Consider the following 16,006-nt stretch of genomic DNA (forward strand, 5'->3'; position numbering starts at 1 on the left):
TAGATGTATTTGCCTTACTAAAAATAGGATTTTCCTAATAGTAGGCGTTTACTGTCAGACGCAATAAAACACCCCTTCATCACGTGTAACTTTAATTTTTTATGCTATGGATTCCGCATTTGAGAACTAATCAATTCCTGTTGCAACAACAGCGACGGTAATCAAGATTTTTGACATCAATCAAATACCTTTAGCAGTGAAGCACAGACAACTTCTCACTTCACAGTATTTCAAAAATAATTTGTCGCCACTTTGGCAAGTGGCCTTTTTAAATGCTATGAAATGAGAAGCATTTGGTGTTCGAGTGCTATATTTGCTCTCATTATTAGTAGAGAATGAATCGATGGGGCTGGCCTAAATAAATATTTCTTAACATGCTTACTAAATGGCTATAAGCAACCAACTCTTAAACATAGTTCGAAGTTGTAACTACACATTTATATCATATTTAAAATTCTAAGGAGGTTTCCACCAATAAGTTCCTCATTTACTTTAGTTTTCTGGCTCAAGTAGCTATTCATTTTAGGCCTATTGGAACCATAATCCCGTTGGTGTTTGCAAAAATATGCAAGCTACATTGTATTACATACCCACCTGCGATGTAGCAGAGTTAATTTGAATGGTGAAATTTACTTGTCCTTTCCCCAATCAAATCAAAGCTAGCATAGTTAAAAGACAATAAAAAAAAACATTTTTCACTTACATGCTTTGAACCGTTCCCAGAAGTTCATTTTTCTAGGCTCCATTCCAAAAACAAGAACAAATCTGTAAGCACCATAAGCTAAACACCACAAGATACTTATCATTATTTCTCCAGTTCTAAGAATTTAACTAAATCCTAAACTATCCACTACATCACTAAAAAAAGGCCGGAAAGTGGCCCACTTGTCTTTAAAAAAACACTAAATCAGCGGTAATAAACACAAGAAAAGAATAAAGTAATGTACATCATGGCGAACAGCCATGAAGTAAATGTTGAATTTTTGGCACTAGAATTCCAACTTTATCCCAAACATACAACTCTCTCGCTCTCCGGCATACTCTCTATCTAGAAATAGCTCCGGGAAAAAACCCTACAGGATACTACAGCATATGAAGAAAATTGGTCGGACAATTGATGAAAAAAATTCATGAATGTTCCCGATAATTGAACCTTTATTCGCCCTGAAACAATTTTATTTCCAAATATATAATCTGAAATGAGCCGCCGACAAATATGACAGGTATAAACGAAAGTGGGCCGAAAATGTATGTCAATTCAACAAAGCCAGTGAGATTCTTAGATAAAAGAGCCGAAAAGCATTTAGAATTTTAGAAAAAAAATATTCACAAACTGCTAATAGTTTAATCCGAATTTTCCTGGACACAGTGACAAATAGCCTCGAAAACAGAATAAGTCAATCCGTTTTAATACACAGAATTTGAGAAATCATTTAGCTACAAAGACTTTGGACTGAAAAAGTGTCTAAACTATTTCGTTCGGAAAACTTTTTATACTGTATATAATAATCTGGTTGGCTTCAGCATCCAAGAAGTAAAAACAAAAGAATAAGCGGGAATCTATGAACATTTAAAGAGGCATAACAATAAAAAAAACCTAACATGGTAAGAAAAACCAAGTAAAATGGTCAATTAACAATATATAAAGTCCTGAGTTTCGCCCTCAAAATGCTTAGAGATTGACACCTTTAAATTTTACTCGGGCTACTGTTCTCTTTCATTCCCTTCTTTTTTTTAATTTCTATTTTTTTCTTTTTTCTCTAAAAAATTCAAACTCATATAGAAGATTCTTCAAAATGTACGCAAGTCTTCAATCACACAAATCAAAAGAGAGCCCGTTTTCGAGCACTTAATTCAAATAACGTTCAGTCGCTCTTATAGACGATAAGAAGCCATTGGTAAGGGAGGGTATTCCTTGGAATGGCTTAATAAAGCTGTTCATTCAAAACGAAATTTTTAGCATTTTGGACATCAAGAACAAATTTTAGAAGCTTCAAAAAAATGGGCCGCTGAACGCAAACTATTAAATTTTGAGTTTTCTTTCATCGCGCGATTCTTTGTCACTTAGTGGCGGACTTGCGATTGGTTTTTTAAGTGAAAACAGTAGCCCCAACTTCACCTTCCCCTTACCCGTATATTCTGCTCATCCAGGCAATAGACCATTTCAGATGTATAATTTTTAAATGTTGTCTTTCGAAAACAAGGCTTTACATTTAATTGTCCTCGATTTTGTACGCCTGTCAAACTCGACGAAATATTGCCATTATTAGTCCACTCTTTATCCCCTCTGATGAATTTCCGATTTCTTTTAAAGCCCTTCTTATGACCTCTTTCCACCACATTCGATTGCGAGCCATTTTTCGTCTGGTCCCACATGGATTAACAATAACAACAATCTTTGGCAATCTATCATTCTTCGTTCGTAAAACGCGGCCTATCCCTCAACTTTTCTTCCATTATAGCGCTAGAAGGTGGAATTGAACCACATTTTTCGTACAGGTTATTTTTGTCACATGTTTGATTTACGTTACAAAGCGACATTACATTCGAAACCATTTCAATTGAATTACAACAAGATTCTGACAATTGAAAATTACAGAAAAAAATATTGGCACAGGCAGAATTTAGAAAAACAATAAATGAAGCTAAAGCAGGATCTTGGAAGCATTTTGTTGCAAATCTCAGATTTAGGGATCCATTTGGAAAAGTGTATACCTTCATAAGAAAGATGAATAGGAGAGAATTGTACCACCACCCGCAGGGGCCAACAACCTACCAAGGGCAAGTGATTGCTGATAACAAAACAAAAGCTGAGGCAGGAGCAAGTCATCTCCACCATACAATAGGTAAGAAAGATCCATTTGAAGGAACCAGCCCACATTCAACAACTTTCACTAACACAAGAAAACTTTCTTTGCAACCATCAGTATCAAGTTAGAACAAACTCTTCTACCAGAGACTTCATCTGGCAGTGACAACCTATACCCTGTTTTCTTTAAAAGGTTGACTGATAAATGGAAGGATGTTCTGCTACAGCTCATCAACAGATTGTGGAAGGAGGGCGATTTCTCTACAATTTGGAAGAATGGCACATCTATCATGATCCCAAAACCAAATAAACCATAAAAAGCAGAAAATCATCATTTTATAACTCTGCTCCCAGTTGAAGGTAATATGTATGAAAAGCTAGAAAAAGAAAGACTGCAATTTGAAATAGATGAAGCTAGCCTGCTGCAGGATATTCCGACAGGTTTTCATTGAGAGAGAAATACAGTAGATAACCTGATCAGGATGCAGAGAGACATCATTGATGCACTTGATAATGGCATAGTAATGATTGCAGTGTTCTTGGATGTTAAAGGAGCTGTTGATAAATTGGTTCACAGACAGATACTACAAGGTTTATCTAAAGCAAAAATAAATGGAAATTTGATGAAATTCACACTGAGTTACCTGTCAGACAGAAAAATTGCTGTGACTGTAGGACAAGAAAGATCAAAGGAAATTGAGGTGGAAAGAGGTGTTCCACAAGGAAGTGCTCTTGGACCAGACTATTATAATATTGGAGAATTTGATATCCCTCTAGAAGACAATAAATGCAAAGGAGGAATTTTTGCAGATGATAATAATACATGGACAATCCAAAACACAGTGGAAGAAGCAGAAAAAGTTGTCCAAGAAACATTAGACCAAATAGAGTTTTGGTCCCTAGGAATAGATCTTGATTTTGAACCATTTAAAGCTAAAGTTATGTTGTTCACATCTAAGAGGAATATTAGACCTCCCTACTTACTCTGTTTGGAGAGGAACTGCTTGTAACCAATTTTCATAAAGTCCTTGGAATACACATTGTTGATAAACTTCAATTTAGTCAACATGTCAAATATCTAAAAGAATCATGTGCAAAGCAACTGAAATTTATGATGATGCTTTCATGTGGGAAGCATGGTGTCAACATATTTACAGCAGGACAATTTTATATCAAATACATAAGACCTAAAATTGATTATGGGAGTATGATGTACAGCATTGCCCCAGAATCTACACTCAGAAAACTTGATACAATACAGAATACAGCCCTGAGATTGGCATTTGGAGCCCACCAGAGCACCCCAATTCCTTTTCTCCTGGGTGAGTCTGGAGTGGAGAAACTCAACACAATACGAGAAAAAATACTTATAGTTTATATGAACCATCTATGGAAAGCAGACTTTAATCACCCAGTTAAGAAAGTGATAATTAAACCTGGTGGGACCAACAATAGTAATCACCATACAAAAAGGAAACGTCTGAATGTTTTGGAAAAATTTGAAGAATTAATAACTGAGGAAGGTATAGAAGTACCTATTACCCAAATACTATATTATGAAAAACCACCAAAAATTCCCCCATGGGATCGGGTTCAGATTGAGTGTCAGATTGATTACATGGAAAAAATGGAAAATAACCCCTAATAATGAGATATGAATTCCTCTCAGTTTTGAATAGCAAGTATCAAGAATATGTTAAAATATATACAGATGGTTCAAAAATAAATGGTTTAGGAGTGGGTTGTTCAGCAGTGGTTCCAGAATTAAATACAGTGATAACAAAGTCACTAAGTAAAGAATCAACGGTTTTTGAGGCAGAAATAAAAGCAATTGAATGTGCACTAGAATGGGTATTGAGAAAAACTAGTGAAAGTGATGAAAACCAATCAAAGTTCCTCATATGCAGTGACTCAAAATCTGCCCTCCAGTCCCTAAAGAATTTTCCAAATAAACAAAATGATGAGGTCCATAAGTGTTATAGTTCAATTCTGAAGATTGTTGGGAAAGGAATCGTGATACAATTTTTGTGGTGTCCAGCCCATGTGGGGGTGTCAGGGAATGAAAAAGCAGACAAATATGCCAAACTGACAGCACAAAATATGGCCCTTAGACCCCCTACAGAAACATACAAACAGATTAGAGAGATGGTTAGAAAGATTTACCAAAAACATTTTGAGGAAATGAGTGATAATAGTAGTAATATAGCTCTTACTCAGAAAAAGAAGCATGGCTTTGATATGAATCATTATAGTAGATTAAAAAGAAAATATGCTTGCTTAATGTTCCGTTTTCGGTCAATCCATGTAGGTATTAAGCATAGGTTGTTTATCATAGGCAAAACTGCTAGTCCTCAGTGTGATAATTGTAGCGAGATAGAAAGTATTTTCCATTATGTTGTTGAATGTAAGGAATATGAAAATTTGAGAAAAGAAATGATGAATTTGTGCAAAGAGGAAAATTTAGGAGAATTTTCAGTAGCACTTTCATTAGGAATTTTGATTGATGATGAGTCTTTGAAATATAGGAAGACACCTGTTCATTAAGTTTACACAGGAAAGTGGTAGAGAAAAAGATTTTATCTGATGTTGATAGTAATGTAATTGCTGTATTGTCAGTGTTGAAAAAGGGATTGATCTTGTATGCATAATAGGTTTGATTGATGGTTTTAGCAATGATATATGTCCCTGTTAAAAAAAAAAAAATAAAAAAATCAAAAAAATCCTGCTATAAAGGAAGATTGTCTGTTCTTTTTTAGATTGAAGCTGAGTTGTATTAATTATTGCTGTATTGAAAGTATTTGCAGCTAATGGCGTTGTGCTGAGAAGGAAGAAAATTAGTCATATTGAAAGAAGTCTCAACTGACATTGCTGTCAAGAGGAGACTCAAATCTCTCAGATCAGATCATTTCAATTGAAATAATACACTGAAATAATTATACAGAAACGAGAAAGATAGAGGGGAGAATAAAGCTGAACTTCCTAAAGCACAACCAATTAAGATGGCAATAACGCAGCACACGGTTAAAGGAAAGTAAGAGAGTAAGACAATAAAGTATAAATTAAAGGACGTGAAACAGAGACCATGGATAAATTGACAAAGATCTGGAAGATACAGCCAGACGGCAAAATAGTAAGATACTGCATTATCATATCAAAACAAATCGAAAAAAATGGTCAGTCTGGAATTATCCCAGCTAAAAATAGTAACAGAGCCTCAATTAGTGAAAAAGGTGTTAAAGAAAGATGAGCAGAGCATTGTGAGAATGTGTGAAACCTTGATAAAATTGTAAGAAATGATGCAGAAAAGCTAGAAAAAAGACAATTGAGAAAAGAAGAAAGAGTTACTTTGCGAAGAGGGGTTGGAGACAGCACCAAAAGGTTTGAAAAATAACGATGCCACGGGTGCTGAAAGCGTGCTAAAGGAATTCTTAAAATATCACATGGTGGTGTTGAAATTGGAAGATAAATGACGGAAAACTGTGAATATGATTTTTGATTATTAAACTCCCTATACAAAAACAAAGGCAAAAAGACTGAGTGTGGGAATCACAGAGATACCAGCTTGACTTCTGTACGAAGCAAATTACTTAGCATGATGATACTTATTAGACTAATGTAGATTTTTTAAAGTGAAGAATCGTGTGGTTTTAGGAAGGGGACAGGATTTGTCAACAAACTTTTGCTCTTGGATTAAAAATTGAATAGTCTCTGGGCCATCAGATCCCTTTAGTACTCTGTTTAGATTTTGAATCAAGGCCATACCCCGGATTTTTTTTTTCTGGAGGGGGTTTTACTAAAAAAAAATCGGGGGGGGGGGGGTATACAAAAAAACTCAAAAAACGCATACAAAATGTGTTTATATCTATTTTTTTACGTTTTTACGAGTCACACAAACATTTCAGAGGGGGGGTTGAATCCCCCACCCCCCTGGATACGGCCTTGTTTTGAATAGTCATTTTATTAAACTGATAGAAAAGCTTCAGGGAATATCCTATGCTAGTATAGTACAGCAGATAAGTACATTAAAGTGATTCGTGCTGTATAGGAGAATATCATAGATGCACTTAAGGTAAGAAGTGAGTTTAGTAGTGGGTTTGGTGGGAGATCAGGAATTAAGCAATGTTGTATCCTATCTTTGTTTACCATATATGGATTATTTTGACGGACTTTGTCCTAAGGAACACGGCAAAGGCTAAAAGAGAACATGGTATAAAATGGTGAAGTTAAACTTTCCTAGTATTACATTATGCTCTTTCTTAATTTAATATGAAGATGACTTGAATGCCTTGGATTAAAATGTTAGCAAAATTAATGAAATTTGGGAAGTTTTGAGAATTCAAGGTGCAAGAATACGTTTGAGAATTAAAGTAAGAAGACTAAGATAAGTGAAGTAAAAATAAATAAGGGTGAAGAGGTGAAGTTAGGTAGCGAGGAAATTGATCAAGTGGATAGCTTCAACCACCTGAGTAGCATCATTAGTACACATATTGGATAATGTAAAAGAAACGGAAGCGTGGAAGAGAGGAAGAAACGTGGGCGTGTTAAAAGGTCGAGGAAGTTTTTTTTTAAGTTTTTCAAAAGAACTGTCTAAGGATAGATTCAGCAGCTCGTTTATCTGACAGTATACCAAACAGTGAATTTTACGACAAATGTCATTAAATCCCAGGAATTGGGGGCTAACAAAAAGTAGGTCGTCACCAAAGGGGATAGGAAGAGATCATAACAAATGATTTAAAGGATATTCCAACTACATGAGAGGGGGTTAAGAGCGAAACTTTCAGTAGATTCGGGAGCAAAGAACTTTACAGATTTTTGAAAATTTGCTTTCCACCAGTCAATCTAAATTTCAAACTGACTCATAACTACTGGTGACGTATTGCAGTCCCCAGCCGCCTGAGGCCAAAACAACTTCACACACTCCCCCTCAACCCAAACCAGTTCTTCACTTCACTCTTTACTCCCTTCTTTGAAGCTCCAATTTTCCATAAATCCTTTCGAGTTGTCTCTTACTACCCGATTCGGGGACGACATACTCTTTGTTTGACACCAGGTCGATACCCGTTAAGGTATTAAGAATATTACTCCTTGGAAATGTAAAACACCCAGGTAAAGAGCCAACGTAATTGAGTTGTGGGTTTTCCCATGGTATTGTGGAAAGGAAATTACTTATCTAGGGTACAAATCGCTTTTCTGACACAATTCTTTTTTAATATTTTCTTGGAAATAGTTCAACAACGTGAATTAAACTTTAATGGTTTCCAGAAATTGATATTTGAGCTAATCACTGAAAATTTTGTTCACCTACCTCAATCATTTTCTTGAAACTACTGAAGCACATAAGCTCAGAAAGCAACTATTTACCCTATCTGGGATGGCAGGATTTTTTAAATTAAGGCGACAACACTGACATGCTTACCTCTGACGCTCCTACTGCTGTCTTCATCACATGAAATTCTTTCAGCCAACTCGTCTTCCTTACTCTCCTAAAAGAAATAAGAAAATCAGATTTAATCAATCAGACAATTTAGTAGATCTTGGTCTCCATATCAAAGATTATATTTAATTCGATGTGCAACCACTTATGTCCCATTTTAGTAAAATTCCGATTAACTGAATATTAAGATAGCTAAGAAGTAGAGATACCTTTTGAATCAGAGTTTTGTCCTAGATTCAAATATAACATTTATTTGAGCCAAAAATTTGCTCCCCCCCTCCCTAATGGTCAAACATATAGCCATAATTGTATATATATATATATATAATATATATATATATATATATATATATATATATATATATATATATATATATATATATAATATAATATATATATATATATATATATATATATATATATATATATATATACTGAATCTTTTATTGTCTTGATAGACCCCCGAACTGAATATCGAATTTTTTAGTTGTTATCTTGCAACAGTGAAAAGAAATTTAGCCTGCAAGATCTAGCAAAAGAAAATGAAATTATGCTTTTTTAAAAGAGATAGATAAGGGATAGTATAGAGCCACTATTTACCGGTATTTTCATTTACCTTTATCCGATTTTGCTTTGCTATTATATCCACTTTGCCATTGTACCAATTTAGTACTAAAAGTAATGGCAGATGACATATCAAGTTCTACTGTGTCGGATAACATCTACAAAATTTATTCCTATGCTAGTAATTTAGCAGGTGCATACGCAGCTGGGGAGAGGGGTACCCCGATCCTTCCCCTACACCCTTTTCCAAATGAGATTGTGCTATATTTCATATAACCTATTATTATCATTTTCTACTAGTAAACGCCTGTTTCTGCGTCTTAATTGGAGTTAAGACGCTTTTCCTTGACTTGGCAAAACATAAAATCGAGAAGAAGAGAGAAAACGAGGACAATAACAGCAAGTGAAAAAAATTAAAAAATATGCTAATATCTCGGTCAAGACCTCCGCTAGATTTTCCTTAGTGCAGAACAAAACTGATAAAATATAAAAAACTAAACCTTAAAACAAAACACAAAACTAAAATAAGATAATTTTGTTATAAGATTTGGTTTTTTTACTCTTCTTCTCGATTTTATGTTTTGTCATGATTAGCCAGTGTGGTCTCAGAAATTATTTTTCCTTGACTTGAAAAAATACTGCGCATGTACCTCATCAATAACATTTACTGTATTTTTTAATATTATATCAGCAATTATTACAACAAATAGCTAACTAATTATTCCGACAAAAGAAATAATTTAAAAATTATCTGCAAAGAACTATATTAAAAACCATCACATGTTCAACCATCATGTACAAGTTCACAGCTGTTTTCTAGTGAAAATGTAGATGACGTTGTAAGTAGCTTTAAAGCCTGTCTCTCAATAGGTAAAAAAGTTGCTCGGATAAGTAATATCCGTGAATTAGGGATCTCAATTGTTAATCATGTACACACCGAATAATCTCTTCTATGGTTATTACTGTTGTATCTGAATATATCTAAACAACAACTAGTACTAGTTTATTATACATTCAAGAAGAGAAGTTGGTCAATCCTAATGAAAAATAACAAAACATAATGATAAAATAATGCTTTAGAAGCAAAATTATGGAAACCAATACTAACTTAAGCCAACCTAACACAACTTAATCCCCCCCCCCATAGTGTGCGAATATATACCCCAAGTTACAGGGCCGTACCCAGGAGGGAGGTTAGGGGGTTTAACCCCCTTCCCGAAATGTTTTTCTGACACGTAAAAACGTAACAAAAATGGATATAATCCAATTTTTATGCGTTTTTTGTGTACCCCCCCCCCCCCCGAAAAAATATTTGAGTAAACCCCCCTCCCCAAAAAAAAATCCTGGGTACTGTCTTACCAAGTTATACAAGTCCAAGACATTATGCTAAGCCCCATGCATTTTATCATCCATCACTCGTTTTTGTAGCTACGAAACTGGTTTTCTGAGATGTAACCTAAGCGTGATTCTTGAATGCGTTTCCAATAACCGGCAAGTACCCAATTTGTCATGGGTGTTGTTATCGTTTAAAAAACATTGCTGATGCCTGATAAAAGTTAGATTTTTCAGTTCCATAAATTGCTTGTCAAAACAACTAAAATCACATGCCAGCAACTCAACCTTCAAGACAAGTGAATATTAACCCAGTGAGAACAGAGACAAAAAAAGGTCTAATATTCTTTTTTTTTAGTTCAGAATTGATCTTACAAGGTTGTTTAAACAGTTTTCAGGTCCTTTTTTTCTAGAGGTGATAACGAAAAAATGAACACGAAAAAAAAAAGATGTGAGAGTTCTAACTATATGACATCTTTAAAGTCAATTTTTTTAATATAAGGTTATATTCAATATATATTTAATTTAATATAAGATTATGCATAATTATAAGGTATATATTTAATATATTCCAGGTTATATTTATATAAGGAACACACACGAATAGACATAAAAATATGTAAAAGAAATTTTTTGAACTAAACCTGCCATTTTCGGTCAGTTGTCCCATTATTGCAGGAATGAAGAAATGGTACTTTTCAATTAGCTGAAACCCACGCGAAAAGTCCAGTGTGGTTAATGCTAATGAAATAAAACAAAATATGATGAAAATATAGTAGTTTAGAAACAAATTCGGGCTATATATTTAAACACTAGGGGGGAGGAGGGTAAAGCATTGCATATATTAAATACGTAACCTAATCTAAAATAACCTAACCTAGTGTTAGGTTATGTTACCTTTTCCCCCTAAACCCCAAAAAACAATAGTTTAAACATTGTAAACGCAATGACAAACCCCGGTTTGCGATCCAATTCTATTGAAGGATACCCGTTTGACTAGTTTCCTTTAGTATCTTCCCTATACAATATATCGCGTGGGTACCAGCTAATTGAAAAGTACCGAAGAAATTATATGACATGATGTGCAACTGCGTATGTCTCAAGGTGAGATATAAATAATTTACAGAATTATCTTGCCAATAGTTTCACGTGAAGGATTTCGCCAATTCCAAGGACTTTGTTATGAGAAATATGCAAAAATAAGATTTCAGGTTAGATTTTTACAAGGTAATTAATTTTTAAAAAGCTTTTTTCCACAAAAGAAGTTTTTCAAAGAAAGTAAAAGAGCTACATTAAACCAAAGATAAGGAGAAATAAATTCAAATAATTTCTAAAGCGTAAAACTACCATAAACCACATCAATAATTAAATGAAACCCAAAATGAATAGAAATTTAAATAAATATCAAAGTAAAACTCAAAACCAGCAGAAACTAGACGGAGTAGGGCTGACGCACCCCATGCCTTCTAAAGAACAAAACATAATTTGTACTTTACTGAGTCATAATAGCTGCAGCAGGAGTAGCGGTACTTGTTTAGTAGTCCATAAACACGAGAGGAGGACCGCATATAGAATGTCAAAGATCCTAATGAAAAACAGGTTTCCGCTGCATAGTGAGATATTATTCACTCTGTGAAAGATATTTAAACTTTAGTTTTTGGGGGTTAAAGAGGCAAAAAAATAACCTAATTTATCTTAGGTTATGTTACATATTTAAAAATGCTCCCTCTAAAATAAGTGATCTGACGACAGACCTGCAACTGTAGCTTGCACCAAAAGGACAAGATACTTAAGCCATCGGTTCATTAGTTTCAGATCTATCCATTCAGCGAGCCAGAATTCTGATGGCTTAGAATTTTTTTTTCTCGGGGGTCTAAACCTGCTTAAAAATACAAAACATTTCATTTTTTCAACGATTTTCAATCAATTTTCAACGTAAATTTAATCTAAAAAACCATGTACATTAAAATTTAAAAAAAAATTTAATTCGGTGGATACTACTGAATCTTAGCTACGGAATGACACTAAAATTTTCGTATTCCGTTGAGACAGTAAAATCGTAACAGAGCAGAAAAATGGAATACCAAAAACTGCACAGGGAGCGTAAACACTCGACTCAACGAGTCTCGAGACTCGAAACATGCAATGATGAAGTTGCTCTTCGTAAATTTGTTATCTCCTCAGATTTAATATTCCTTATACTGTACCTCCCCTGTACCGAAATTATTTTCCTTTCTTTTCTTTTTTTCTCATGGCTGATCCTATTTTTCTCTTTCTTTTTCAACATAATCTCTTTTTTAACTCGATTTCTCTTAAATGTTATTGAATATATTTTATTTCATAACAAACCCAAGAACAAAATAGTTGTGCATTATTTTCAAAACAGCATGTTATCCTAAACAATCTTAGAAATTTCTAGTCAGGGATGTCATCCGAGGTCAATGTTTGCTTAAATAGGCTTGGAACTTGGTGAAATTGGAAGCCGAGTTCAAGCCCTCTTGAGTCGAGCTGACCGAATTCATAACTACTGCAAACTAGTGCAGAGTTGCCAAGTTCGTTTTTAAAAGAAAAATAGTAAAGGACACAACAAGCAAATGACTATCAAGGAGGCACACTTATGCCTCTATAAAGAGGTGACCCACCACAATGTTAAGCGATTTTAGGTCCTAGAGGTCGCAGAGAGACGGCAGTGATCGCATTTTGTAGCCCAAACTCAAACTAAGAAACCTGCAAAATTTCATCCTCCTCCGACTTTATCTTCATGGGGTAAACTGGGCCGGAAGTTTCGACCCTCCCACCACAGCCCCCCTTTAACGTTGTCCGATTGGGCTGAAATTTAGAGGTTAAGCTTTCCTAGGACCCGGGAGCTTATCCTCGAAATTTCAGCTCAATCCGATCACTCCTTCCCTCTTTTCAAAAAACCAAATATAGCCACTTAAACTTCATTTCTCTTTTTTTTTGTTATCCACGCCTACAGGCCACAGTTGGCAACTGATCTGGGTGAATGAGGACTCATTCGAAGCAGAATTTGACCTATTAGGGCCTTTTGATATTTTCAGACCGAAATAATTATCCCCCAAATTTACATTTACGAAAAACCTCGTTTTCCTATAATAGCCCATGTTAATTTTTCCCACCACAACCCCCTTTAACGTTGTCTGATCGGGCTGAAATTTAGAGGATAAGCTTTCCTGGGGCCTGGGAGCTTATCCTCGAAATTTCAGCTCAATCTGATCACTCCTTCCCTGTTTTCCAAAAACCAATATCAAAAAACCAACAAAGAGAAAAATCTCTAAAAAAAACAAACAAACGAGACTGTGGCCAGTGGAGAGAAAAGAAAAAAAAAACAAAAAAAAAAACGCGTATTTTTCACATTTATAAAAAAACGGTGTATTAATAACTAAAGAAAAAAAAAAAAAACAAGAAAAAACAAAAACACAATACACAAACAACCAAAAAAAAAAAAAAAACAAAAATGTACAATCGACGCAGACTGATCCACGTAGGGAAAAGATACTAAAATAAAGTTACTCCAGTGAGGACACCAGAGTAACTTAGGAAAAAAAAAAAAACTTTAAATTAATTTAATTATTCAGTTGCGAAATAATCCTTTTGTTAGCCATTACTGAAGCAAATCGTTTTGGTCTAGCAGGTAAAATAGTCCCCTGGTGATTATTTAAAATCTTTACTCCCTTATTGACAATTGATTCACTCTTTAGAAGGTTATCATAAATTGGGTCAATATTTTTTTGTCATGGCTGGCCAGTTCGGCTTAAGATCTTTCATTCACCAAATATCAAGTTTTGTGGGGATTTGCTTGCGTCAAAAATAGATTCCTATTACTAAAAAACAACTCCTAGTGTGTCTCTTGAGTGCAGCGGTCGAGACCCTTGACTGTCAGGCCGAAAACCCGGGTTCAGTTCACCATTAGAGGAAAATTTTTATTTACTGAATTTAAATTTTAAAAAAGAAACTCAGTTTCTTTTTTAAATTATTTGAAAAAAATACGTTTTCTAAAGAGTTAAAGAGGCTGAGTTACAAGGTCGACCCTTAAAACGTACAGGAATTAGGATGCACAGTTGGGGAGCTGTTAAAGAGGCTGAGTCACAAGTTCGAACTTTAAAAAGTACAGGGATTAGGAGGCACCCTGTACGAAGTGATTTGAGTATTCAGAAATTAAAAGCCTTAACACAAGAATGTTCAAGAGCAGGGGATTTGGGGGGCGGCAGCCCCCCAACTTTAACTCCTCACACGATCAGCTAATAGTTAGTCAAGCAATAATAAGTAATAAACTGTACAAAAACGTGCAGAAATTATTTGAAAAAAAACTACGTTTTCTAAAGAGTTGAAGAGGCTGAGTTACAAGGTCGAACCTTAAAACGTACAGGGATTAGGAGGCACAGTTAGGGGGCTGCCGTCCCCCAAACCCCCCGGTTTCGCAGCCTTTAAATAAAAAAAGTTTTTTTAACTGAAAGTAAGGAGCGACATTAAATCTTATAACGAACAGAAATTATTCCGTATATGAAAGGGGCTGTGCCCTCCTCAACGCCTCGCTCTTTACGCTAAATTTTTTATTGTTTAAAAAAAAAGAGTTGTGAGAAAGTCAAACTTTAGCGTAAAGAGCGAGGCGTTGAGGAGGGCACAGACCCTTTCATATACGGAATAATTTCTGTTCGTTTTAAGATTTAATGTCGCTCCTTACTTTCAGCTTAAAAAACTTTTTTTTTATTTAAAGGCTGCGAAAGCGGGGGGTTTGGGGGGCGGTAGCCCCCCCAACTGTGCCTCCTAATCCCTGTACGTTTTAAGGTTCGACCTTGTAACTCAGCCTCTTTAACTCTTAAGAAAACGTAGTTTTTTTTTCAAATAATTTTATGTTTAGGAGAAACCTTAAAATATGAGGAATGAATAAGAGGGTAAAAAGCACTCTCCAAAGAAAATGTTTGAATATTTGTCTATGATATTTTGAAGCGATCACATGAAACTAATAGATATTACAGATGTTGGGCCATTAAACACCATTTTTTATGATGAAGTATTGAATCCCTTTCAAATATTTTCTTAGCCACCCCACCCCATTATTCCTTAACGTATTGTTCTGAGTGTCAACTGAAGCTTCATGTACCTTAAATACCATATGTACCTTAATATATCTTAATGTACCTTAAATACCATAGTAAAATATAATACAGCAAAAAACCTGACGCATATTTACCATGATTAAAATGATGTAAGAAAATAATTAATTTTCCGAAAAAAAACCGTAAATTCGGTAGTTTAAAACCTACGTCTATATTTATTGAGCCCAATCACCGTCAAGACTTTCAAATTTTAACACAGTGCGTATTTTATTTTTATCTCAGCCCAACGCTATTCTCAGGGGGAGAGGGTTCTAACCATAGGTGTCATTTGAAGATAGGGGCAGATTGTTCCCCCAATAATTTGGAAAATACCGCACTTTATTAAGTAGACCTTGAAATGATAATTGGGGAGAAACTGGTTTATGTCTTGACAGGTTCATTTTTTGGACGATACATAAAACTGGAGTTGGTAAAGAAATACATTTTAAATTAACTTTTTATTGAATTAAGGTCGATACGGCTAACAATACGATAGCGCTAGTTTTGTTTGTAGTATGATATGGGCACAGTTTATAGAATTAGCAGTATGATCATTCCCTATCTCACCCATTATAAAAACCCGGACCGAGGTGCGAGTGCTCCAGAGAACGTTTTTGCAGATATAAACATAAGCGGCATCAGATCTTTTCACGGGTAGAGAAGTCAGATTTCTCTTGGACGCGAAACTTGGCTTCAACGTTGGAACACTAATTTTGAAGAAACTAATTTTAAACTAATTTATTCCAATAC

The 16,006-nt window shown here is 34.8% G+C and overlaps 2 protein-coding genes across 4 annotated transcripts in view; one reads left to right on the forward strand and one right to left on the reverse strand.

Annotated features, from left to right (window-relative positions):
* The window catches only part of LOC148939318 (uncharacterized), a 143,264-nt gene that overhangs the window by 79,217 nt on the left and 48,041 nt on the right, over positions 1–16,006 (reverse strand). For 2 of the 3 annotated variants that reach the window (XM_089107102.1, XM_089107103.1), the window contains exon 2: positions 8,226–8,292. Coding sequence is in view for 1 of the 3 variants with exons in the window: in XM_089107101.1 (XP_088963227.1) it covers positions 704–806 (103 nt within the window). In the remaining 2 variants the exon portion in view is untranslated. Of the gene's footprint in view, positions 1–703; positions 948–8,225; positions 8,293–16,006 lie in introns of those variants that run through there. The other variant, XM_089107101.1, reaches the window with a different exon arrangement.
* LOC148939319 (uncharacterized) lies at positions 4,457–5,353 on the forward strand. Its single transcript, XM_089106844.1, has one exon. The coding sequence runs from the start codon at positions 4,457–4,459 to the stop codon at positions 5,351–5,353; it is 897 nt and encodes a 298-aa protein (XP_088962970.1).

The sequence above is a fragment of the Artemia sp. Qi Xiang Cuo genome, chromosome 21 (genome assembly GCF_049724085.1).
Source record: "Artemia sp. Qi Xiang Cuo chromosome 21, ASM4972408v1, whole genome shotgun sequence".
NCBI classification, from domain to species: Eukaryota; Metazoa; Arthropoda; class Branchiopoda; order Anostraca; family Artemiidae; genus Artemia; species Artemia sp. Qi Xiang Cuo.